At 44.5% G+C, this 26,164-nt stretch overlaps 1 protein-coding gene across 1 annotated transcript; it reads left to right on the top strand.

The window, feature by feature from the left end:
* LEPROTL1 (leptin receptor overlapping transcript like 1) lies at window positions 1-24,364 on the top strand. Its single transcript, XM_043970754.1, has 4 exons — window positions 1-125; window positions 17,097-17,172; window positions 20,727-20,913; window positions 21,973-24,364. Exons 1-4 carry the CDS (start codon window positions 110-112, stop codon window positions 22,087-22,089), a joined length of 396 nt encoding a protein of 131 aa, XP_043826689.1. The 5' UTR covers window positions 1-109; the 3' UTR covers window positions 22,090-24,364.
* The last annotated feature ends 1,800 nt before the right edge of the window (window positions 24,365-26,164 follow it).

The raw sequence follows: 26,164 nt of genomic DNA, 5'->3' as shown, positions 1-26,164 counted from the left end.
CCGCCCCTCTCCCACCCGGCCGGCGGAAGTGCTGTGTCGGGCACTTCCGCTTGTTGTCTGGCTGGTCGTGCGGTGACTGCGTGGAGGCTCTCGGGGCGTCGGCGCCGCCATGGCCGGCATCAAAGGTGAGGGGGCCGGCAAGCGGCTCTGCCGGGCGGGCGGCGGAGGGGCCGCGGGCTCGGGGCGACAGGACAGGCGGGAGGGGCCGGGGCCTCGGCCTCCTCCAAGCCCACTTCGTTTCTCTCCCTCCCTCCCCCCCGCCTTACGTCGCTGCCCACCCATGTCCGTCCCCCCCCCGCTTAGTGTCGCCCCCCCTCCTGAAGTCCATGCCCCCCCCGCTTCATGTCGCACCCCCCTCCCCCGCTTCACGTCGCGCCCCCCCTCCCCGTCGCTCCTTTCCCTCATTTCTCTTCTCTAAATGAGACCGTCTTTGTAAAGCCCCTGGCACACAGTAGGTGCCTAATCAATGCTCGCCCCCCCCTTGCCCTCATTTCCCCATCCCCCTCGGCTAGCCGGTCGCCGCCCCCATTCCACGGCTGAAGTTCAGGGAACTTGAGGGATCCTGAGATTTCTCTTTTTAAAGTGACTCCGCGGGGCGGGCGCCTGCCCCCCACCCCAGCCTCTGGGGTCACCCTGCCGGCCTCAGTCTCCTCCTCCGCCCTCCCTCCTTGAGGGCCGGCCCCGGTCCGCCTGCACCTTGACCCCTGCGCCCGGAGCCCCCGAGTGAAAGGGCCGGGGGTCCCCCCCAAGCAAGGGTTCCAGGGTGGGGTGTCCCCGAACAGAAGGGGCTCACCCCGCCTCTGGACGGCTCTTACGCCCATACTGCTCCCCCTGCCCAGGCGCCGAATTGGCGCCGCGGGGGGTCGGTGTCGGTCCGGCTCGGCCTCCCGGACACTGAGTGACTCAGCTCGTGGCCCGCGGGCAGAAGCCTCCGATTCCCGGGTCCTCTCCCAGCTCTTCGGGTTCTGGGTTCCAGGGTCGGTAGCGATCATTAGGGGCGAGCGCCCCACCCCCTGGGGAGGGGAGGCGTCCCCGCCCGGCCAAAGTTAGTTGGCACTTTCCTTCTATGGTAGGGTGACAGCCGGCCCGAGGACGTCCGCGACGGGCGGCTTGGTCCCCTGCTGGAGCTGCTGTCCGGGGGAGGGGGAGGCCGGCACTCGGGAGTGGAGGCTCGCTCTTTGGCGGGTCTTACACGGGCTTTCGGGGCTTTCGCCCAGGCCTGGTTACGCGTCTTTGCCGAGGTTTAAGAACCCCAGTGCCCACTTTGAAGGGGGCTTGGGGCAAGGGCTTGGAGGCAGGAAAGCGTTTGAAGCCTGCCTCTGACTCTTCGCATGCGAGCAACTGGACTAGCCGCCTAACCTCTCCCAGCCTCAGTGTCCTCATCTGTAGAATGGGCTTAATAACAGTAGCACCTACTTCACAGGGCACTGGTGAGGATCTAAAGAGCCATCGTGCAGACCATGCGCGTGCTCCCTGTTGTTAGAAGAGGGCAGTGACTTTTGTATCCTCTGATTTCCGATTTTGATAAGTAAACAAATTATCATTTGGTACTCGTATAATCAGTGTCTCGTCTGTAGATACTTAGTGTTTAAATTTTCTGTTCCAGCCGTCACCGAGATAGAGGCTTTGGAAGTAAACCAATCACATCTGCATTTGTGCATCGTTGAGTTGTAATAATGCATTGTTAGTGTTCTAGTATTATCGAGGCAACGGTTTTACCTATCAGTGTTGCTTCAGCGTCAGCCGGGTTATCTAGTTCGGGATGACCGTTTTGCCAATCTTGAGAGGAACTACAATTCGGACAAACCTCTGGCATTTTTACAGGAACCTGTTATTTACCTGATAAAACGGAGATCTTGGGTTTAGATAGTGAATTTATTCCAGTTTACTGTTGAATTTGCTAAAACTTGAGGTACTTCCCATGGAACTATTGCTTAATGGGTCACATGCTTCTCTGACTTCTTAAACATAGTGTATACCTATGTTTGATGTTATTGTGTATATTTAATGTATATCAGATTGCCTGTTGTCTAGGGGAGGGGGGGAGGGAGGGAGAAAAATTTGAAATTTGAAATCTTATATAAGCAAATCTTGAAAACTAGTTCTATGTGTAACTAGAAAATAATAAAATACTTTTATTTAAATAAAAAAATAAATAAAAATAAAAAGAATTAAAAAAAACATAGTGTATACCTAGCAGAATTTAACCTTGTACTGTATTAGAATATGTTGGTGTTTGTAGCTTTTAAAAGAGAGAGGGAGATTTGTGTTGTCATTCTTTCACTGTATTTTGGATTTGACTCAGCAAACATTTCATTCCCTAAAGGAAAACAAACAAAAAGGTCTACCCAGAACTGTGGCCTTGGGTTCTATGAAATGGAGTCCGTACAATCCAACAAGGTGGAAGTGAGGCTTATGGTTAGTTGTTTGTGTCCCTTTCAGAACTTCTGTGTCCATATGCTAACTTGGCTCCAGATTGCTTCGCTTTTTGAGTGTTGTGTCCTGGCCAGCTTGTAAGTCACCGAGTCTTGAGGGACTACTTTGTGCCAGGCACTGCTGTGCCCTACCAATACACGTACAAATGAGAGTCAGCCTCAACCCTCCACCAGCTTCCAAGGACTGCTACGACATGCTCCCAGTGGAGAAAATATACAACCTGCAGAATAGACAGGGAATGCCGGGGGTGGAGAGGGGCATGTCAGGAGGAAGACTCCCGGTGCTAATCAGGAAAGGCCCCTGACCTTAGCCTAGAAGGGAGTGATAGGGATTCCAGAAAGGGAAGGGGAAGAGGGAGAAGAATGCAGGTGTGGGGACAACCTGCAAAGTAATGGGGGCAGGAAGATGGAATGAAACTCCTTGGACAGGTTTTATTGTTTTATAACATCGACACACCCTCAGTTTCACACTCATGATCTTTGATATCATGCCTAAGCTTTTTAGATTTTATTTTTTACTTTTGTAAAGTAACATGATATAAGGAATATAATTGGAGCTATTTTCAAAATTGTGTAACTTAGAAATAAACATAATGTGGCTGTACTGTGGGTTGTATGGGGAAGAGCAAGTGGGCCATACAGATGGGAGCACAGTGAGGTGCTGGTAACCGTCTAGTTAGCCCCAAACGACAAGCCAGAGCCAGATTGTGAAGCTTGTGTTTTATTCTAAAGGCAGGAGGGAGCCACTGAAACTTCGTGAGCAAAGCAGTGACACGGTCAGACCAGTGGCAGCCGTGGGCAGGCTGGAATGAAGAGGAGGGAGCGTAGATTCTAGGAGGCCATCACAGATAGCCCAGGAGAGAGCTGATGAGGGCAGGTGGTGGTTATGATTGGAATGGTGATAGGAATAGAGGTGAGAGATGTGGGAAAAGAAGAATTGACAAGACTTTGCAATTCTGGGCTATGGGGAAATGAGGGAAGATTCGGGATCAACCTGTTGGTTTACCAGCCTGGATGATAGGAACGGACAGTCTAGGGAAGTTAGGAGGAAGGATGGGTTTAGGTGGAAAGATAATGACATACAGAGTTTGAGATACCTGTAGGACATCCAGCTGGCTGTGGTAAGCAGGCAGCTGGCAGTGGGGGCTAGCACTTAAGAGGCATGAGGGCTGGACGTGGTCATTTGGGAGTCCTCTGAGTAAAGGTTATATAGAAAATAGGAGAGGTACCATAAGATTGGAGAAGTGCAAACATCCAGATTTTCCTCAGAAAAGTATGTACTGGTGAGCTTGATTTCAATTTAGAGGAAATTCTAAAGCAGATGGTTAGTGAACTTCTCGAAATGGGAGTAGTGATCACAGAGAGCCATCTCGGCCTCATCAAGAACATACTATTGCAGACTAAGTTCATTTCCTATTTTGACAGGATCACTAGATTAGTAAATGAGGGCAGCCATGTGGATATAGTTTTTTATCTATATTTTAGCAAAGTGTTTGATAAAACGATGTTGTTCAGTGGTGTCCAACCCTTTATGACCCCAATTTTCTTTCCATCTCTGGCTCATTTTACAGATGAGGAAATTGAGGCAAATAAGGTTAAGTGACTTGCCCAATGTCACACAGCTAGTATGTATCTTAGGCCAGATTTGAACCCAGGAAAAAGAATTCCTGACTCCAGCCTGGTACTCTGGTACCACCTAGCTGCCTATTTGATAAAATTTGTTGTATGTCTTCTGCCAGTCTGATGGAGAAGATGAAGATCATTGGGTTAGATACTAATACGATTAAATAGTCAGAACTGTTTGATTAACTGGACTCAAAGAGTTATTGTTTCAGTATGAAGTGGCAAGGAGTCCCCAGTGGAGTGCCTCAGGGCTCTGTGTTTGGTCCTGAGCTGGTTGATCATGGCAGAGATGGGACACTCCTCAAATTTGTAGTTGACACAAAGCCGAGAGGGATCACTGGCACTGGATGTGACATCTAGGGTTCAAAAAAAAAGGGAGCATTGGGCTGAATCTCACAAGATGAAATTCAGTGGGAGTTTGAGTCCAAGAAATCAATTTCACACGTATGGGGGGCGGCACTATGCCTAGAGTCTGTGGGGTTTTCTTATTTTTTGGAGTTGGGTTTTTTAAGTCTTTGCCCTCAAGGAGCTTATGTTATGATGAGGAACAACAACCCATGTAGGGGAGTGATGACCTGAAAGAGGGGTATTGTTTTCTGGAGAAGTTGGAAGATGGGGTGCATGGTGAGCAGAGACCTAATGAGGTGGAAGTGGCCTGGGTAGATGAATGCAACGTTTCCAAACAGAGGGAGGTTAGAGTCCCACTCCACTTTGGTCTTCTTCTCAGACCGCATCTGGAGTATTGTTTGGGATCCATGCTTTCAGAAGGTGTGCAGAGAAGAGCCGCCATGATGGGGGGAGCCTTGAGCTTATATCATATGACTGTCAGTTGGAAAAACTGAGTGAGCTTCTACTGGAAAGGGGGAAAGGAGAAAGGAAGGGAATAAGCATTTGTGGATATAGTGCCTACGTTGTGCTAAGCAGGCACTGTGTTAGGTACTTTACAGATATTTCATTTAATCCTCACAACAACCCTACAAGTTAAGTGCCATTATTATTTCCACTTTACACTTGAAGAAACTGAGACAGATAGATGTTAAATGACTTTCTCAAGGTCACACAGCTGGTAAGTATTTGAGACCACATTTGAATCAGGTCTTCCTGACTCCAGGCCTAGCACTCTCTCTACCCACCTTGGAGAGGAAACAACCAAAAGGGTCATAAGATCTGTGTTCAAATGTTTAAAGATCTGTCGTGTAGAGCAGAGATTAGGGTTATTGGACAAGAACAGCAGATGAAAAGCAAATTTAAACCTTGCTACTGATTACTACTGTCCCACAGGGGAATGAGCTACCTCTGAAGGTGGTGGATATGTTAGTGCCAATTTCTTTCATGTATAGGCTGAACTGTATGGTCCCTGCTGGCCTTCCATGGCTGAAACTCTGTGATTCTGTGAATCTGTGGGAACAAATGAGATGGCAGGAGAGTGTGGAGGGAGAAGAGGCAGGAAGGGACCCATGACAGCTTGGGATCATAGCTGCCCTAAATCTTGACACAGAGGCCTTTGTGTGATATGGGGCAAGTCTATGCACTTTGACCCTGTTCCCATATGTACCGCTCTCAGTGCAGTGCCACCTCACAAAGCTGCTGAGAGGAAAACACCTGGTATACCTTAACAATGCTCCCTACATTGAAATTGTGGAGAGGTCACAGACTTGTAGAATGGTGGGGCCAGAAGATGCATCAAACACCTCCTAGTCCAGTGCCTTCATGTTATGGTTTGTTTGGTCAGTGGAATCCTGACAAGAGCAAGAGACAACCAGCGAGTAGCCCAAGTGTGGGGAAGGCCCCAAGTGTTGGCTCACCTGGGGCAGCACAAGTGGAACATGTGGAGGAGAGTGATCTTGGATGGCCAAGCGGATGCGTCTCAGGCAGCATCAGTGAAGGGAATGCCACATCCATGAAGTCACAGATCCATCCATTGGAGGTCATGGTGCCGACTTCTGTATCTCTGGAGCCACCTGGAACACTGAGCTACAAGAGCAGCATGAAGGCCCAAAAGGATGGGAAAAACCAGAAATGAGAGATTCCTGAGCCACCTCTGGCTCCCAGTCCAGTCTAATCCAGCCAGCGGCTGCCAGGTACTGGGGGCAGGAAAGAGCCCTGCTGAGGGCCAGGAGCACAACTCATTCGACAAGTGAGTGTTTATTGTTCAGTGCAACCAGTGATGGAAATAAAATTGAGGATCATTCAGACTGATGTAAGCCTGCGCGTGCACACACACACACACACATACATACATACACACACACACACACACACACCCCACCACCACCACCACCACCACCCAGCATTTCAGGTTGATTTTGCTCCATTCTCATGAAGCTGATTTTTCCACCTCCCTTGCCCCCTCCCCCTCCCCCAGCAGAAACCTTGCTGAGGTGGTCGTGGTCAGCCCGCTCCAGCTGCAAGGAATCCTTGGTGAGTTGGGCCATCGGAAGCATTGTCAGTTTTCACCATTGTGGGTAAGGGAAAGGGAGATTAAATAGGGTGTGTCTGGGTGCTGGCTTTGGGAAAACTCAGTGGTCAGATAACCTCTGTTAAGTCCTTACTTTGCTGCAGGTTCGGTGCGGTGTTGTTCAAGGACGCTTGAGGGAAATCAAGAGATTCCTTGTTAAAACACCTCTTTAAAGGGGGCTCCCTAGATCCTGAGGCAGCAGTGGTTATGGGGACAGTGAGTGACGTGGAGGCAGGAGAGCTGGCTTCCTGTTTGAGCTCTACAACACGCTAGGCCACTCAAGCCTTCCAAGCCTCAGTTTCCTCCTTAACTCCATGCAGAAATTAAGAACTTGTCCTACCTGCTTGACCTAGTTCTTGTAGGGAGAATATTTTGTAAACCCTGCCTTGAGGCCAGGGACTGTCTTTGTGCCCTAGTTGCCTAGCACTTTGCCCAGTATGTAATAGGCAAATGCATATTGAATTCTGTATTAAACAGGTTAATTTATTATGCATGTCTGTATTCTGTACAAAACTATTTATAAGTCCTTAGTTAAATTTCCTTCTTAGTGTAATGGAATGCCATCCACCTCCTGACAGAAGCAGTACATGTGCAGACACATTTCTGAACATGACCAGACATGGAGATTTGGTTTTCCTGACTATACTTTTGTGTTATGTGGCTTTTGTTTATCTTCTCTAATATTTAGTGGAGGTAGGAAAATGGGCGGAAGAAAAAAATGTTTTATAATTTAAAAAAATAAAATTTAAGTAAAATAATCTGTTCTTCATATCCCTCAATCCAAGGATGACCCTGCTAGACATAGGCTCCAGGTAGGTCGAGGAAAGAAAGCTAGATGCCACGCATGCCCCAGACTGTTTAGAGTAGGAAAGTGGAAATAGTCGACCAGAGATAAACAAGACAGCTTTGTAAATGGCGTGTTGGATTTGTGGTGTGCCTGAAGAGAGAAGAGAGTCAGATACAGCAGTGCAGATTTGCATGAGATGAAAAATGCATATCTTAATTGGTCCTTGTGACACAGAATGATGAGGCCACGTGAATACCAGTTGATTGGAGCACGTCTGAGCAAAGCATGATCCAACAATGTAATGACATTTGATTGTGCTGTAAGAAAGTGAATAGGAAGAATTCACAGGAACATGGGGCATTGTGCAGACCGATGTGCACAGGGAAGTAAACAGAACCAGAGAACGGAACTAGACGATGACGACAATGACATAAAGGGAAGGGAAGTGAAAATAAACTATGAACTTCCAATGACCAGGCTTGTCTCCAGAAAGGAAATGAGAGTGCACCTCTCCTCCTTTCATTAGAAAGTTAGGCACTTAGACTGGCAGGCTCTGCTGGTATATTGCCAGGCTGCTTTTTTCTTCTCTTGTTACAAGGTACGGATAGCTAGCTAGTTGGTGGGAGCAGGGAGAGAATATATTTGGAGATGAAGGTGATGTGTGGGAGATATCAATAAGGGATTAGGACCCCAGAAATATGTTGGACTCTAAAATATGAAATGAAAAGTTTTAGTGCTGGAGGGAATTCGGACATCATTTGCTCCCTTCATTTCACAAAATTGGAAACTTCATAACCCAGGAGTTGAGCAGCTTGTAAGGTTACATGGGAATGCACAGCCGGGAGTCAAAGGCACGTCTCTTGGTTCAGCATTCTGTCCATTCGTTCTACTGAGCAATTTGGAAATGTTAATGTTTCAACCTCATCTAAATTCTTACTTTAAGTAACCCTACATTGGGGAATGAAGATGACCTTGGGTTCTAAGGCTATGCCGGTGATACGCAAGCTCAGCAGACTTTGAGAATGGCGTGAGGCAAAGCTGTCTAGTTCCCAGAAAGGCTCATGACCCCCTTTGATGGTTTTTGTTGTTGAGGTTAGCTTGGCATATAGTAGGTGCCTAATAAATACTTGTTGACTTGCTATTTTTAAAACCATGGTAGACCGAATTCACATTCAGCTTCCTTAGCGATAGTGGCCAAATGACAACAAAGGAGACATGAGTGGAGAGACCATCCAGACGGATGGAGTCAGGCACTCAAAGCAGTTTTTTCAGACCCATTTTCATTAATGAATATGGTGATTGAGGAAAGTACAGGCTATGATGAAGCTTGTTTAACTGGCCAAGTCTTGTATCACTACTCTTATAGCACACTATTAAGCATTTGCTTTACATTTAAGAGGTGAATAGTATAGTACTCATCATTGGGAAGGGAAATTCCTCAGCAATAAGAATAATTGGATTTTGTTGAATTTATAACGATGCTAAAATTCAAATTTAGTGAGTGAAAATATTGATTTTTTTAAAATGTAGATTATGGTGTGAAATTTGTCTAAATGCATAATATTGGGTTCATAACTCAAACTATGGGTATGAGATAACAGGAGACATGGATAGATGTTTCCTGTGAAAATGATTTGAGGGGTTGAGGAGACTTGAAATTCACTGTGGGTTATCTATGGGACATAACAGGCAGATAGAGACAGTTAATGATCTTGGGTTGTATGAACAGAGGTCTGACATCCAGAATAAACAAAGTCTCCCCTTGTCCAACACCACTTCTGGAGAATTGTGTTTGGTTCAGCTGTCCCATTTAAAGAACATTGACAAGCTGGAGGGTGACTAGCAACCAGGTGGGGAAGAGTCCTTGAGAGTATTCTATCCAAGGATAAGTGGATAGAATAGAAAAGAACTGGGAAGGTTCAGTCTGTAGAAGAGACTATTTAAGGCATGGATCAAATTTATAATAACAAGAGCCATTCCCCAAGGAGAGAAGTGGTCAGAGGATAAGAACAGGCAGTTGTCAGAGGAAGAAATCCATGCGACCAATAACCACATGAAAACAAAACGCTCCAAATCCCTAGTATCCAGAGACATGCAAATTAAGGCAACTCTGAAGTAACACCTCAAACTCTTAGATTGGCGGAGTGACAAAAAAGCAAGATGGCGGTTGTTAGGAGGGCAGTGGGAGGACGGGCGGCACTGTGGGTGGAGCTGGGAATTGGTCCAGCTGCTCTAGAAAACTACTTGGAACGGTGCCCCAAATGTCACCAAGCTGTGCACATGCCCTTTGATGCAGAGACACCACTGCTGGGTCTGTGGCCCAGAGAGGTCAAAGGCAGCTCTTTTTGTAGTAGCAAAGAACAGGAAAGTAAAGGGGGGCCCATCCGATCCCCTTGGGAAAGGTGGAACAAGTTATGCTGTAGGATGGGAGGGAATGCTTTGGTATCGTAGCAAATGACAGAAAGGTCACTTGCAGAGAAAACTGGGAAGACTTGTATGAGCTGATAAACAGGAGGAAAGGAATAAGCATTTATTAAGCATCTGCTATGTGCTTAGTGCTTTACAAAAATTCTCTCATCAACACAATAGCTGTTGTCACCTGTCATCAGCGGTTGCCTTGCTCCAAAGGACACAATTAGGGACCAGAGGTAGGAGTTACAGAGATTTCAGACGGGTCCATAATTATAATGGGTGCTGTCTCAGCAGGAGGTCTTTGCCCTATCACTGGAAGTTTTGAAGTACTTGCTCAATTATCACCTTGTAAAGAAGATTCAAAAATTAATTAATAATTTCAGCAAAGTTGCAGTATATAAAATAACTCCACATAAATCAGCTTTCTGTATGTTGACAAAATTTAGCAAGAGGAGATCAATTCTAACTACTGAATTATATAAAATACTTGCAAATTTCCTTAGCATGACATACACAGGAGCTATATAAACACGACAAATCATTCTTTATGGAAATAAAGGCAAACCTCAGATGGGTAATATTAATTTTCAATTTATTAAGGCACTTAGGAACAATATGAAATACTACAAGACACTTAGAGAAATATTCATTCTCATAAATAGGCCAAGTCAATATAATAAAAAATAACACTACTTAAATATACTTATTCAGTGCCATACCAATGAAACTACCAAATGATTACTTAGAGCTAGAAAAAAGTAATGGTGAAATTCGTTTGGGAACACAAAGAGTCCAGGCATCTCAAGGGATTTTTTTTTTCAGTGTGAAGGAAAAAGGTCTAATAATACTACATCTCAAACTGTAATACACAGCATTAATCATCAGAAATATTTGGTACTGATGAAAAACATCAATCAATAGCATAGATAAGGAATCCAACATATCAAAGTGAATAAAAAATATCGTAATGTTTGACCAACCTAAAAAATCCCAACTCCTGGGGTAAGGACTCATTCGACAAAGACTTCTGAGAAAAGTAGAAAGTGGTCTGGTAAAAATTAGTTTTAGACCTACCACTTCTATACTATGTCCCAAGGCAAGCTCCAAATGGATACATAATAATGGCATTTATGTAACACTTGAACATTTGCAGAGTGCTTTGTAAAGTTCTCATTTTATCAATATGATATTCCTAGAAAATAGGTGCTATTATTTTCACTTTACAGGTAGGGAAACTGAGGCAAATAGGCTAAGGGGCTTGTCCAAGGTTAGGCCCATACGCATCTGAAGCTGGATTTTATAAACAGGCAGTTTTCAGAGGAAGAAGTACAAGCTTTTTATAGCCATCTGGAAAAAATGCTCCAAATCACTAATAATTAAGGAAATGCAAATTCAAGTCATTCTAAGGCTCTACTTCATACCCATCAAATTGTCAAATATTCCTCCCAGAACGGAAGATGACAATTGTGGGAAGAACTATGGGGAGAGAGCTACGATGTTGGACTGTTGGTAGAAGTCTGTGGTTACAGAAAGCGAATTGAACCATGGACAGACTGTACACCCTTCAACCCAGGAAAAGAGATCACACAAAAAAGGGAAAAGAACCCATACATACAAACAATTCTATACCAGCCCTTTTTGAAGTGGCAAAGATCATCAAGTAAGGGATAATTGACTGTCACACGAGTATAATGGAATATTATTTCATAATAAGAAACCACAGAAAGGTGGTCAGAGAAACCTGGGGACACATGTCAACTAGTACAAGTGAAATGAGCAAAAGAACAACATTGTACAAACAACTTTAAACAACTTCAGAACTTTTTTAAAAAATTATAAATGTTATATTTTTTCCTTCTGATTAACACAATGAGCAACCACGATTTCAGAAGACGAATGGAGCATTCTACCCACCTCCTGACAGAGAATGCACTCATGGTGCATGGTCCACTAATAGTGGAGTGAGAAAAAATCCATGTTAATAGAAGATTCAGATTGAACCCTAGGGCCTGTGAAGTTACTTCTCACTTTGATTCTATGTAATTTAGGATTAAGAAGAGCTTGATTTTTAACACGCTGTGCATAGTTTTGTTTTTTGTTTGTTTTGTTTTTGTTTTTTGCAGGCAATGGGGGTTAAGTGACTTGCCCAGGGTCACACAGCTAGTAAGTGTCAAGTGTCTGAGGCCAGATTTGAACTCAGGTACTCCTGAATCTAGGGCAGGTGCTTTAAGCACTGCGCCATCTAGCTGCCCCATTGTTTTGTTTTAATATTTCTTGCCTAGCATGATTGGGTTTTGGACTTTAGTGATGAAATGTTCATTGTAATACTAGTCTCTGGGGGCAGCTAGGTGGTGCAGTGGATAAAGTACCAGCCCTGGATTCAGGAGGACCTGAGTTCAAATCTTACCTCAGACACTTGACACTTACTAGCTGTGTGATCCTGGGCAAGTCACTTAACCCTCATTGCCCCATGTCTCTTACGTGCAAACATCAAATGATAAGGAGTTGGACCTCTACTCTCTGACCTTGCTTCCTTGAGAAAGAAAATAAGCTACAGTGTTATGTTACTGATAAGAGACTCATTAAACTGCAGCTAACCCTTACTCAAGCAGATGGGCTAACTCTAAATCAGATAGGATACTTGTTACTTATTAAATAACCAGGAAATCTTTTAAAGGTCATTGTGAGTTTATGGATCATCCTAGGGGGGAAACACCAATGTAAGTTAGGAGAACTAGTTTTTTTGGTCTTACCTTGAATGCTCATTTGATTCCTAACCTTTGGGGCAAATATTTTAACCTGTTTGTTGTGTTTCATTGGCTGCCCTTTGGGAATGTTGTTGAGGGGAACATGACCATTAGTATTATGGGACTTTTCTTCCTTGGTAGATAAGATGCTATAAAAGCTCAGGGTGATGTAGTAATAATAAAATAAATGCCATGGGGGTGGGTTTTTCCCAAATATTTTATTTTTTCCCAATTACATATAAAACTTAATATTTTTTTTTTAAATTTTGAGTTCCAAATTCTCTTCCTCCCCTCTCCACCTCATCGAGAAGGCAAGCAATTTGATATAGTTTATACATGTGCAGTCATGCAAAACATTTCCATATTAGTCATGTTGTAAAAGAAAACAGACACCCCTCCCCACCAAAAAAAACCCAAGAAAAATAACATTTAAAATGTCTCTATCAGCATTTAGACTAATCAGTTCTTTCTCTGAAGGTAGATGGTATTTTTCATCATAAGTCCATCAGAATTGTCTTGGATCATTATATTACTGATAATAGCTAAGTCATTCATAGTTGATCATCATAAAATGCTACTGTTACTGTGTACAATGTTCTCCTGGTTCTGCTCGCTTCTCTTTGCATCAGTTCATGTAAGTCTGTCCAGATTTTCCTAAAGGCATCCTGCCCATCATTTCTTTTATATAGATATATAGATATCATCATTTATTTTATACAATATTATTCCATCACAATCATATACCATGGTTTCTGTAGTTATTCACCAGTTTATGGGCATCCCCTCAATTTCCAATTCTTTGCCACCACAAAAAGAGCTGCTATAAATATTATTTGTACAAATAGGTACTTTTCCTTTTTCTTTGAGGTACAGACCTGGTAGTAATGTTGCTGGGTCAAAGGGCATACACAGTTTTATGGCCTTTTGGGCATAATTCCAAATTGCTCTCCAGAATGATTGGATGAGTTCACAACTCCACCAGCACTGTATTAGTGTCCCAATTTTCCCACATCCCCTCCAAGGTTTGTCCTTTTCTGTCATATTAGTCAGTCTGATAAGTGTGAGGTGCTTGGAGTCAGGAAGACCTGAGTTCAAATCCAGATTCAGAAACTTCCTAGCTGTGTGACTTTGACCAAGTCACCTAACTTCTATTTGCCACTGGAGAAGGAAATGGCAAACCACTCCAGGATCTTTGCCAAGAAAATCCCAAGGACATAGGATCACAAAGAATCAGACATGACTGCAATGACTGAACAAGAGGACAAAATCTTAATGATACAGTTCTCTCTTTTCTTGAGACTTGTGGAAAGGATGGAAATGTTAAGTAAAACATTCTTTATCGTGGCACAGTTTGATTATATCACTGTTACTTACATGCAGTATTATCTCAGTGGCCCAGTAATTTTTAGATGTTAAAAATATTACCAGTTTGGGGGGCAGCTAGCTGGTGCAGTGGATAGAGCACCAGCCCTGGATTCAGGACGACCTGAGTTCAAATCCGACCTCAGACACTTGACAGGTACTAGCTGTGTGGCTCTGGGCAAGTCACTTAACCCTCATTGCCCCACCAAAATATATATATATCGCAGTGGGTAGAGCACTGGCCCTGGATTCAGGAGTACCTGAGTTCAAATTTGGCCTCAGACACTTGACACTTACTAGCTGTGTGACCCTGGGCAAGTCACTTAACCCCCATTGCCCCACCCAAAAAAAAAATTACCAGTTTTCAGTTTTCTCCTAGGCTAGTTGGCCAAGTTTATAAGAAGACAAACAGATCTACGCCCCCTTGCTATTGTGGTTATCAGGTATCACTTATATTTCCCCACCCCATATCCAATTTATTGCCAAGGCCTGTTGATTTCACCTTGTAATACTGCTAGAATGTGCCCCCTTCTCTCCTATGACAGCCACCACCCTGATGCAGGCCCTCATCACCTCATGCCATGATTATTGCAATAGCCACTGGTGGGTCAGCCTGCCTCAAGTCTCTCCCCACTCCATTCCATCCTTCATTCTGCCACAAAAGTGATTTTCCTAAAGCACAGGTCTGACCATGTCATCCCCTCTTCCCTTGTATGATAGTCTCCAGTGTCTCCCTGTTGCCTCCAGCATCAAATAAAAAACGCTTTGTTTGGCATTCAAAGTCCTTAATAATCTAGTCTCCAACCTTTGCAGTCTTCTCACACCTTACTCCCCCAAACACTCTTCCATCCAGTGACACTGGCCTCCTTGCTGTGGGCATTCTCACTGGCTGTCCCCTATGCCTGAATGCCCTTTTCCCTCAGCTCTACCTGCTAACTACCCTGGATTCCTTTAAGTCCCAACTAAAATCCCATCTTCTACTAGAAGCCTTCCCCAACCCCTCTTAATTCTAGTGCCTTCCCTCTGTTGGTTATCTCCTATTTGTCCTGTCAATAGCTTGTTTATAACTAGAAGTTTGCATGTTGTTTCTCCCTTTCGCCCCATTAGATTGTAAGCTCTTTGAGGGCAGGGACTATCTTTTCACCTCAGCATCAGTCATTTCCATTGCTGTAATCAACATGTCATAGCCAAAGCCTTGGCTAATTTTCTGTTATATAAGAATGTCAATAAAGAACTTTATAGCCATTGTAGATTCATTTTGCCGAACAGGCTTTCATAAAACCAATGAGGAACATCAGGTGTGATATGCCTGTGTAAAAATTGCACATTTTTAAGCCTTAAGTACATTGTCGATGTTATGCTATTATATTTCAAGAAATATGCTGATGCTCAGTATTGTCCACAAAACGATTGTGGATGCAAGACGTTTTCCACCTTGAGACACTTGTTAATTCTCCTTTTATCTTCAGACAGTATAATCTGGTGGTTTGGGAACTACATTTCCTTTTTTTTTTGGCGGGCACTGAGGGTTGAGTGACTTGCCCAGGGTCACACAGCTAGTAAGTGTCAAGTGTCTGAGGTCTGATTTGAATCAGGTCCTCCTGAATCCAGGGCCGGTGCTTTATGCACTGCACCACCTAGCTGCCCCTGAGAACTACATTTCCAACCACCATTAGCCATCACGTGATGAGGGTACATCCTGCAGAGTTCAGTCTATATTCTATTAAAGAAACTAAGTGTCTTGTTGAGCTGCATGTGTGATTACACATGTAAAAGCCATTGGATTGCTGTCTTCATGACTTCAGAGAGCCTCCTGACATTACTTTTTTTTTTGTTTTTGAAGGTAAGTTAAGTGACTTGCACAGGGTCACACAGTTAGTAAGTGTCAGGCTGTATTTGAACTCAGGTCTTCCTGACTCCAGGGCCCGTACTCTATCCACTGTGGCACCTAGCTGCCCCTGACATTACTTTTCAGAGGATTTTTTTTCATGTATTGATTCAGTCAAAGTCAATTCTTTAACCTTGGGTCAAAGTTGGGGAGTGGAAAGGCCATCAGGGAAGGCTTTTTTTTCTCTTAGGATTGGGGAGACTTGATCATATTTGAAGGCAGGGGAGAAGAAGTGGGAAGAGCCAATGGAGAAAGGATCAAAGGCCACTGAAAGAAATCAGTTGACTGCCAGAAGAGAATCTTGAAAAGGAAGCAGGAAAAAAATGCTGTCTAAGCCACATAGAGAGGAATTATCTTTAGTGAGAAATAATCATTGTTGGCAGGGTTAATGTTAGTGATGTAGGGCAACTAGGTGGCACAGTGGATAGAGCACCGGTCCTGGAGTCAGGAATGCCTGAGTTCAAATCCGGCCTCAGACACTTAACACTTACTAGCCCTGTAACCCTGGGCAAGTCACTTAACCCCAATTGCCCCGCAAAAAAGAAAAAAAATATATATATATATATATTAATGATGTTAATTGTTTTCCTAATGTTGAACCAGTCCTAAGAAAAATCCAACCCACTCCTCATGAATACTTTTGGAGATATATATTATATATAGTATTATAGGGGTTTTGTGGGAATTTTATTTACAATTTTTTCATTAATATTCATTAGTCACATTTGTTTATATTTCTCTTTCAAGTACCCCCCAAAGAACATTTCTATATATCTAGTAGAATAGAAAAATTATTCTCTGCCTGTTTTTATAAAAAAGTCCAATTAAGTCTCCATTACTTTAAAAACTCTCCTTCTTGTCCAGGCTTCTCTCCGAATCTTCTGCTTTTTTCTGTGCATTCCTAGAAAAGTTCCTTTTTGGCAATCACTCTTGCTAAACCTGCTTCCCCTAGAACCTTTCTCCTCCCCCACTCCCTTGAACTCCAGTTAACCATCCGTCAAGTAACCTCAGTATAGAACATTGAGATTTGTTATGCTCTGATACAGTTTAATAGTTTGGAATAGAATACCAAAATTGAAGAATGTGGTGCTATGCTGTGAATGTTTTGAAAATCAATACCACTTTATCTTTCAAAATACTGCAAGAGACCATTATTTGGAGACTAGATGATTGAGATACTCAATTCCATATTTGGCTTAGTTTTCATGCTGTGTGACCCTGTGCAAGTCACTCCCCTTTTAAAAACAGATTTTTTTTTGCTTACAGAATTACAAACTATACCTTTTATAATAAAGCTCAGTATGTTCAATCATCGAATAGTACTGTTGAAGCTGTGATTTCATTTTGAGAATGAATATTTCTATTTTGTGTGTTTTCCTTGCAGCTCTAATCAGTTTGTCCTTTGGGGGAGCAATTGGGCTCATGTTTTTGATGCTCGGATGTGCCCTTCCATTATACAAGTATGTATGAACATTTTCTTTTGGGTTGTGTTTTTAGGGATCTGATGTTGGGATCAGAACCTCTGCTTTTCCATGCCAGCCATTGTGCCAATTAAAATACGGGTGCCTGGGTTCCAAGTCACCAAACTGAGCTAAGTCCCCAAGCGTTTGGAAGACAAGTCTCCCTGCAGGAACCTTTTGATAGAGACAGATGATACACTTATTAAAGACACTGTGCCAGTCCCTGGGAGTACAAATAGAAGCTGCCCACAAGGAGATTACATGCTGACATGGGGTGGAGAAGGGAGGGGCCTTCATGGAGTCAGGGAGGCAGAGTAGTCTGGAGGCGGGTGAAAGGATGGCTGGGCTGGGGGCACCTCTGGGGCACAAGCAGGGGCTGCCCTTCATTAGAGTGATGAGAAGCCCGCCCCTCTGCTTTTAAACGGCTCCTCATTGTTCAGAAAATTTTTTTCAACCTGAAATCGGCCTCTGCAACTAACCTTCATCGCGCCAGCACGAAACAGAACGAGTCTGATCACTCCTGCATGTGACGTCCCTTTGCCAGACACTTGGAGGAGAGCTTCTTGGGTGCCATGTCCCTCTAAGCCTTCTCTTATCTGGGCCCAACATCTCGTCTTCCTGGTAAACTCTTTCCTAACACGTGGGACCGGCCGGTGCTCAGCACTTGAGAGATGACCCCGTTAGGGCCAAGGGCAAGGAGGAGGACCCTCTCTGTCTTCCTGGATGTGGTGTTTCTCATTATGGCCGAAAATCACACCGGCTTGTGGCTGATGGATCACTCCTGTGACAGCTTGCAATCCCCTCAAACCTTTTTTGAAACCAAGTAGAAGATTTTACATTTATCCCCAGGAAAAATACACTCAGATTCCTTGAGATGCTGCCCCCCTCTCTGGCACGTTAGCTCTCCCACTCAGCTTTGTGTCAGATAGGCCAGCTGCGCCTTTATCAAAAGCATTGGTGCTGATCATGACTAGGTTAGGCTCAAAGGCAGATTTCTGAGGGGCTTCAGAGTGGCATTCCTAGGCTTGGCCAGGTAATCACGACTTGGGGTCTCCTCACCCAGCCATTCTCTGAATCAGAGATGGGACGGGGACTCGCTGGAATGCTTTTTTAGGACTGGCAAGACCTGATCTTGTGGGCTGTCCTAGGGAGGGTACTTTGGGGGCTGGAGGGAGGACTGAATGGCTGCGAGGCCCGATGGATTCTCTGTTGGGAGGATAAGAAGTGTTGGGATGGGTGGGCTCAGAGAAGGGATGAGGGCAGAAAATGTTTCCAACAGTTAGCCTTGGGAAAGAAGAGAAGGGGTAGGGGTAGGCTAGAGGGATCAGCAAGGAGCAGTGAGGGCCTAGCAGACGTCTATAGCTGGACAGGGGGACGAGGAATGCTGTGTGTGAGGCCTTAGAATGACTGGTGGCCACAAGTGGAGAGTCAGCCTCCCGGAACTGGAATGGGACCTTCAGGAGAGTCTATAAACATGATGCTTCTCCCACTGTCGAAGCTAAATAAGGTATCACCCATCCTCAGCACCTTACTTGCTCATAATCAGAAGTGGTGCTGATATGGAAAGGGGTGGGGGGGGCAGTGCATAGGAAGGGCATGCAACCTTATTTGCACAGGAATTTACAGTGATTAGATCCATTCAATCAGTTATTGATTGGGTGCCTGTTAGGTGCTTGGGAATTGTCAGTGAGGTCTCCATCCACGGATAGAGCTTAGTACCTGCCCCAGGACTTGATGTGAGATTGTTTCTGGGGCACCCAGAGCTGAAATGACTGGCCACGGTCACACAGCTCAAGGTGAACTTTGGTTCCAGGTCTTGCCCCCACCCCCCAGCCAGCAGCCTCCTAGACCTGTTGGCTAGACGGTGCCAGGCCCTGTGAGCACTCTTGACATGTATAGAAGTATGGAGAGGGGAGAACTCCCTGGGAGCTGGAGAAGTTCCGGGAGACTGGAGAGACAAGTGAGCCCTGCAGTCTGAAGAATCACAGGGGGAGGCAGGGGGAGCCCTGCAGAGACACAGAGGCTGGGTGTGAGGGGAAGGTGGGAGCACAGAAAGGACACTGGCTGGACTGGAACAGACCCTTTTCTGTGCTGGGTGGTGGGAAGTCAAGCCAGCAGCAAATCGGGGCCAGATCAGGGGAGTTCCTACTCCATGGAGCAGGAAGCCCCAAGGCCCTGTTGTGGTGGAGCCCAGCGGGGCAGTGGGAATGGGTCTGGCTCTAGAGCAGCACTTCTTCAACTTTTCACACCTGTGACCCCGGGCATATGGGTGTATAAAATAGCTAAACATAACCTTTCTTGGCCCTCACATTCAGTTACGTGACCCCATGTGGGGTCGCAACCCACAGTTTAAGAAGCTCTGCTCTAGTGTATGATCCATAGAAGAATTAGCCCACTGGGAGCTTTGTCCAACACCCTGTGCTGAGATGAGCTAGGTGTGTGGGCCTTCAGGGGCAGAGATCTAGATTCTAATGCGATGTCAGATGTTTGGGAGCCCTCAGTTCCCTCATCTGTAAGATGGACTTAATACCTGGTGCTTTGACTCTTCCACAGGCCTCTTGGCAGACCTTAAAACTGCTAGATGAACATGAGCCACTATTAGAAGGATCTAGGTAGGAGGGTAGCTGGGGAAGAAGAAGAAAACAATGAAAAAATGCCCAGATGCTCAGGTATCAAGAAAACTGTCCTGGGGGGTACCCCTAAAGTGGTTAATTAGGGCCTGGAGACCAGGCCTTGTGAAGATCCATGAAGGGAACTGAAAGTTAGTGACCATGGAGAAAAGGTGTTGTAGTTCACAGGGCATGGATCCCTGGGGATCCCTGTGCTCTGTGAACTTAGGTTTGCTTTGGGTTTTTAAATGCTTTGATAATGATCTTTCCTTGTTTCCTTTGTAATCTGAGTAGGGTCTCTGGGATTTATCAGTGCTGGGCAGGAGCAGCCTGAAAAACACCATGGAGGATTCAAACACCAACTTAGACACTAGATCTGTGATCATAGGCAAGACAGTTTTCCTACCCGTGAGATGGGGGTGATCCTTATCCTACTGGATCCCACAGGGTTGCTCATAGGAAAGCGCCTTACAAACCCTCAAGCATTATTTAGATGGGAGGTATTTGACAGGCTTCGGAGAACAGGCCTGGAAGCTATGGCTCCTGTCTGGGAGAAGCTTCTTCTGCAAAGCTGAAGACAAGGAAGAACTAATCAGGGACCTTCACCTACTCTGTTGTTACTGTAAAAGTTCCCTTGTCTTATTCACCTTGTCATTTGTGACTTCACACGGAGGATAAAGACATGGAGTCTTGGTCGTTGAGATTGTAAAACCTCCCTGTTTTTAGCAAGAAGCCACCTCCTTGACTGTGATCCAGGGTGTGGGGCGTTGAAAAAGTTAAATAGGCTCACCTAGTGTGTGCAGCGCGCCAGGCCCTCTCTTAAGGAAAGCCAGTGTCCTGTTGTGTTTGAAAGATACATGTTATTCTACAGTTAGAGTAATGAATGACTCGGATGGCAGAAGCTTGAGTGATAGCCTCATTTTCCCTCTCTCTCTTTTTTTACAGCCAATACTGGCCTCTGTTTGTTCTGTTTTTTTATATCCTTTCTCCTATCCCATATTGCATTGCAAGAAGATTAGTGGATGACACAGACGCTATGAGCAATGCTTGTAAGGAACTAGCCATCTTTCTCACAACTGGCATTGTTGTCTCTGCTTTTGGACTTCCTATAGTATTTGCCAGGGCACATCTGGTAAGTGTGTAGTACATAGCTTTATTTGAATGTGTGTGTGTGTGTGTGCGTGCGTGCGTGTGTGCGTGCGTGCGTGTGTGTGTGTGTGTGTGTGTGTGTGTGTGTGTGTGTGTGTGAGAGAGAGACGGGGATACAGAGACAGTGGGAGAGAGAGAGGGATGGATACATGGGTGGACAGATGGATGGCTGCGTGCATGGCCAGTACTCCAGGGTTGCCACAACCAAAGACTTCATCCCTTGGTGCTGGCCCGCTGCTGGTGGGCCTGTTGCCAGGACCATCCTTGAGGCTTTTCCAGCTCAGTGAGACCCGCCCAAGCTTGGGCCCCAGCAGCCCATCTGCTTTGATGAGGCATCAGAGAAGCACGTGGTGAGGAGAAGCCATCTTTCGGGGAAGACTAAATGCTATCATTGGTGTTCCGGTTAATGATGCCCGGCGTAGTCTCTTCTTCTCTCCTCCCCCGGCTGATACCTTCCCCATAGCATGAGGCTTCCAAAGTGCTTTAAAGCATGGTCACTTGTGAGCCACACAGTCCTCTTATAAGACAGGCACTGCAGATGGTATTCTCCCCATTTTACAGATGAAGAAATGAAGGCTGGGAGAGCTTAAGTCACTCCCACAAGGTCACTCGGGATGGGTCAGCAGAATTTGAACTCAGGTCTGTCCTGACTCCCAAGACTTCCCACTGCACATTCCTTGTCCCAACCATCCCAGACTCCTCTCATCTGCCCTCATTGAAGCTTGGATACATTGTGTTTTTCTTGTTAATTAAACATGATTTAAGGTCCATGCCTTTAGAAGCAGACAGGAGGTCTCATCCCATTCTCCATCACTGAGGGACCAAAATTAGGTGAGATCAGCCACCAAACCAGAACCTCTGGTTTCCGACATCTACGGGGTGTGTGTGTGTGTGTGTGTGTGTGTGTGTGTGTGTGTGTGTGTGTGTGTGTGTGTGTCTGAACTGGCCCGGTCTGAGGGCCAGGGAGCAGTTGCGGCCAAGGGCATCAGAGCTTGCTGCCTTCTGGCTGAAGTAACTCAGTGCTCTTTCCTTATCTCCCTAGATCGAGTGGGGGGCTTGTGCCCTGGTTCTCACAGGCAACACAGTCATCTTTGCAACCATCCTTGGGTTTTTCTTGGTCTTTGGCAGCAACGATGACTTCAGCTGGCAGCAGTGGTAAGAAGGAACTCAGTTACCGGACTCTCCTAATGCGGACCTCTTGTCATTTGATGACCATCCGTGCCACCCAGAAGCTGGCCGAGAAGAGGAGATGGTCAAGCAGGCCCCGGGCGGCTGGTCTTCTGGGGACAGACTCTTCTCCCTGCTGCTGGGTGGACTTGCTAAGGGGCTCACAGACTTTTGTTTTTTTCAAAGCTAGGGTGGATTCCTTGCTTCTCTGCTTTTCCCAGGGGCTTTGCTGAGGTGGGGCATCCATCTTAAGGTGTGGTCCCTATTCAGCATAGCTCCCTAGGTTATGCCCTGCCCCCTTTTTAATGGAATAAGTACCATTTGAGTACACCAAGGTAAAATCTGTCCTCCAATAGGCCTCCAGAAATCATCTCTGATTCCCAGCCTGGCTCCCGCATTCTATAAGTGATGCACTTGTTCAGACAGGATGACAGTTCCCATTGCCAAGCAGCTGTGTTGATGGTGACATATGTGGAAGAAAACATGGCAGATGCCAAAGAATCTGCAGCTGGCCATACCTCAAGGGGACTGGTGAGCTTTAGGGCCCATGAAACATCATTTGTGGAGTCACTGGGAAGGAGTGTTTGTCGCTCTGTTCATACTTTCCTTGTTGAACTTCTCTGCTGGACTGCAAGATGCGAGAAAAGAGATCTTTTCTGCCTGGTTTTTGTGGGTGTTTCTTGTGCTTACAAATGGATTGAGCTACATTGTGGGGAGCAACTGATGTTGCGATTCCATTTTTAAAGGCCTGTTTCTATTTATATGTAAGATTTTTGATCTTGTCAACAGCCTTTCATGTTTAACTCTAGGTAAGGTGGACATTTCTGGCACTACTGATGAGGAGAAGCTTTGTGTTTGCAGCATCTAGAAAAGAAAGCCTTCTCTCCCCCATGTCCCTTTTACAATTTATTTTATACATAGTGTATCTTAACTAAAATAACTTTTCAGATGTAGTTAAATAATACTGAATGACCAGCATTGCTGTCCTGTGCAGTCAAAGCATTACATTTTTTTTCTCCTTGCAAGTCTTGAAATGATTTCCCAAGTGATTTGTTCATCTCACAGCTCTCGTGTTAATAATCTTCGCGTTTAGTCAATGACCACTGTAGTTAGTGTTCTGTAACCTTAGGTCACATGTAACTTAATCTTTAAGACAAGTCTCCTGCATCCCTCTCAGTGGTCTGATGGCCATCCTGCCCGACCTGCCCTTTCCTTAGGCATTCGTTTTGATATGGATTCAATTCATGTAACGTCATTGGCGGCCTCTGCTGCCACTTGAGACACCAACCTGACCCACAGAATGCTCAGCTGCATATCTCGCCCTTAACTGAGCACGATCCAATTGTGTGTGTGTGTGTGTGTGTGTGTGTGTGTGTGTGTGTGTCTCATTTATACCTTTGGGTGTACCTGATGCCTTGGTACTAGGCACATCATAGTCACTGTTAAATCAAACTCGAAAACTTCCAGTTCGTCTGACTATTCTGTTAGGCCTTTGTTTGTTTTGTTTACTCAGTGTACTGATGTATATACATAAAAATGGGTTCATTCTTAGACAATGGTGAATGATCATGATAGTTACTATTTGCTTTTTTATCAATTTTACTCCTAAACGAAGTGGGAACAGATGTTGGACACGTCCAACTTATTCTTATAGATGTGTAAAATCACCCTACATTGTTTTTCTGGCGAGGATCGTAGGGACAGCTGATGGGAGGTAGACTATGTACCTAGCAAGTTTTCATGTGGCTTCCTGCACCTTCCATATCGTGTCCCCCTCCCCTTCAGTGGGGCTGAAAATGACCTGCAATGTTAAAATGCCTCTGACCCATACTAGTCCCAGTATGCTGAGTAAATATGCATTAGACAACTGTGGATGTTATTGAAACCTTGCCTTGCCTGTGACACCCTCCCCCCTCCCCCTCCAGTCTGTTAGGTCGTGGCCCTTGCCCATTTTCTGTTGTTCTTCCTCTTAGGTGAGGTCAGGGCAGCTTCTTATTCCCCCCTGTTTATTTCCTTGTCCAAACATTCTTTTTTCTACCTGCTGCACACACTTGTCATATTCTAATTGCGGCAGCAGTGGCATCATTGTGTCTCAGAGCTTGCCCACTAGTCTTGACAGAGTGCCGCTGCTGCACTCTAGTTTCTGGCTAAGATACTTAACATGTGGCTTTTCCATAGAATATGCATTGATAAAGCATTGCTGTCCAAGAGAGGGAAAACATTTGATGACAAAACAATAAAGATTTTAAGTTCTTGTTTTTGCTTGAGATACTCTTCTTTTTAGTTAACACATAAGACATCTCGTCTTTTGTTTCTGAGGCACTTCTAGTCTTGAGGAAATCCAAGAGTTAAAGAAGCACTTGACACATTGATAGCATGACTGCCTGGTTAATGGTAACCTTGCAGTGCAGTTTTGTTTCCAAAATTAAGATGGAAACCATGGTAACAAATGTCCCTTTCTCCATGGTTGAGACTCCCTGATTTGAAGCATTAGTGAATGGAGCTGATGAGGTTGGGAAATGACATTTCGCCTCCTGTGTTTATCCATGAGTCACAAAAGGCAGGTCTCGGAACCATCTCAGAGCTCAAGCTCAAGGCCTTTTTGCCGTAAAATGGCTGCAAATATAGTTCATGGTCCTATTTTTGTGGCACAGTGCTCCTGGTACTGTCACTTCAGTTGGCTCTGTTTAAGCAAACATCAAAGGCTATTTCTCTCTCTATGCTAAAAAGGTCTATGTATTGGCATTATAACTATAAGTACTGCACTCGTGCTCTGGCCAAGTATGCATTTTGTTGCAAAATAATCTGAACGATACATGAAACTCCATGTTTTCAGTACTGATTGTTTTCTCTACACCTGCTGTTTCAGTTTTTGTTGGGAATATTCCAGAAGGTCAGACTGTAAAGGTCACATGTTTGGCATTCCCTTTGAGGCCCCCTGGGTGACAAGATCTGACCACTTAGATAACTTCATCAGGGCACCTTAATTTAACATCTAGTCGTGCACTTTATCTTGGGATACAAAGGGTCTCAGAACAGACCATAAGCCAAACACGAGAAAAGCAACATATAGGAATAAAGTTGGACGAAAATTGGTGTCTTCCTCTACAAAAGAACAAACCTTCCTTTTAAAAAATCTTATAACAAAACTTTCTAGAGGGGGAAAAGTAGTTCAGTATTATCAACTAATATTGAACGTATCTCACAGTCTATGCAATATTTTTCACCCATAATCCCCCACCTCCTCAATGAAAGGAAAGAGTTAAATTTTCTCAACTTAATTGTGGGGTGGGCTTCATCCTTATAATTAAAACAGGGTTCATTCGTTGGTTCTTTCCTCTTAACTTTGTTGTCATTTTAAAAAATATTTTTATTTATTTTGTTAAATATCTCCCAATTACATGTAAAAGTTTTCAGTGATTATTTTTTAAAGTTTCAGAATTTCTCCTTCCCTCCCATTCCTCCTTGAGAAGGCAAGCAATATGATACCAATTAATACTTGTGAAGTCATGTAAAATGTTTCCTTATCAGCCATGTTGTAAAAGAAAATGCAGACAAACCCCAAGAAAAATAAATTAAATAAATAAGGTATGCTTCAATCTGCATTGGGAATTTATCAGTTCTCTCTCTGGAAGTGGATAGAATTTTTCATCATGAAGCCTTTCAGATTGCTTTGAATCATTCATTGTCTTGATCAGAGTAGCTGAGACTTTCACAGTTGATTATTATGACAGCATCCCTGTTACTGTGTCCAATGTTCTCCTGGTTCTTCTTCACTTTACATCAATTCATCCAAGTCTTCCCAGGATTTTCTGAAACCATTTTGTTTGTTATGTTGTCTTTGTGTGTATTGTTTATTTCCACTTATTTGGCTGCTTCAATACAGAAAGTCTTCTCATGCTTCTCTGAATTCTTCATATCATTGTTTCTTACCCTGCAGTAATGTTTGATTTATTTAGATATCCCTCACTTTTAAAAAGACCCACAGATGGTTCAGTGAATAAAGCACCAGCCCTGGATTCAGGAGGACCTGAGTTCAAATCCGGCCTCAGACACTTGACACTTAA

The sequence above is a fragment of the Dromiciops gliroides genome, chromosome 6, assembly GCF_019393635.1.
Source record: "Dromiciops gliroides isolate mDroGli1 chromosome 6, mDroGli1.pri, whole genome shotgun sequence".
Classification (NCBI taxonomy): Eukaryota; Metazoa; Chordata; class Mammalia; order Microbiotheria; family Microbiotheriidae; genus Dromiciops; species Dromiciops gliroides.
The sequence above is the reverse complement of the archived record's forward strand: the minus strand, read 5'-3'. Positions and strand labels throughout refer to the sequence as shown.

Excerpts from the sequence above, each read along its gene's own strand:
- LEPROTL1 (XM_043970754.1), top strand. Across the intron at positions 17,173-20,726 it reads TGTGCCCTTCCATTATACAA|CCAATACTGGCCTCTGTTTG; the intron begins GTATGTATGAAC and ends CTTTTTTTACAG. Across the intron at positions 20,914-21,972 it reads TATTTGCCAGGGCACATCTG|ATCGAGTGGGGGGCTTGTGC; the intron begins GTAAGTGTGTAG and ends TTATCTCCCTAG.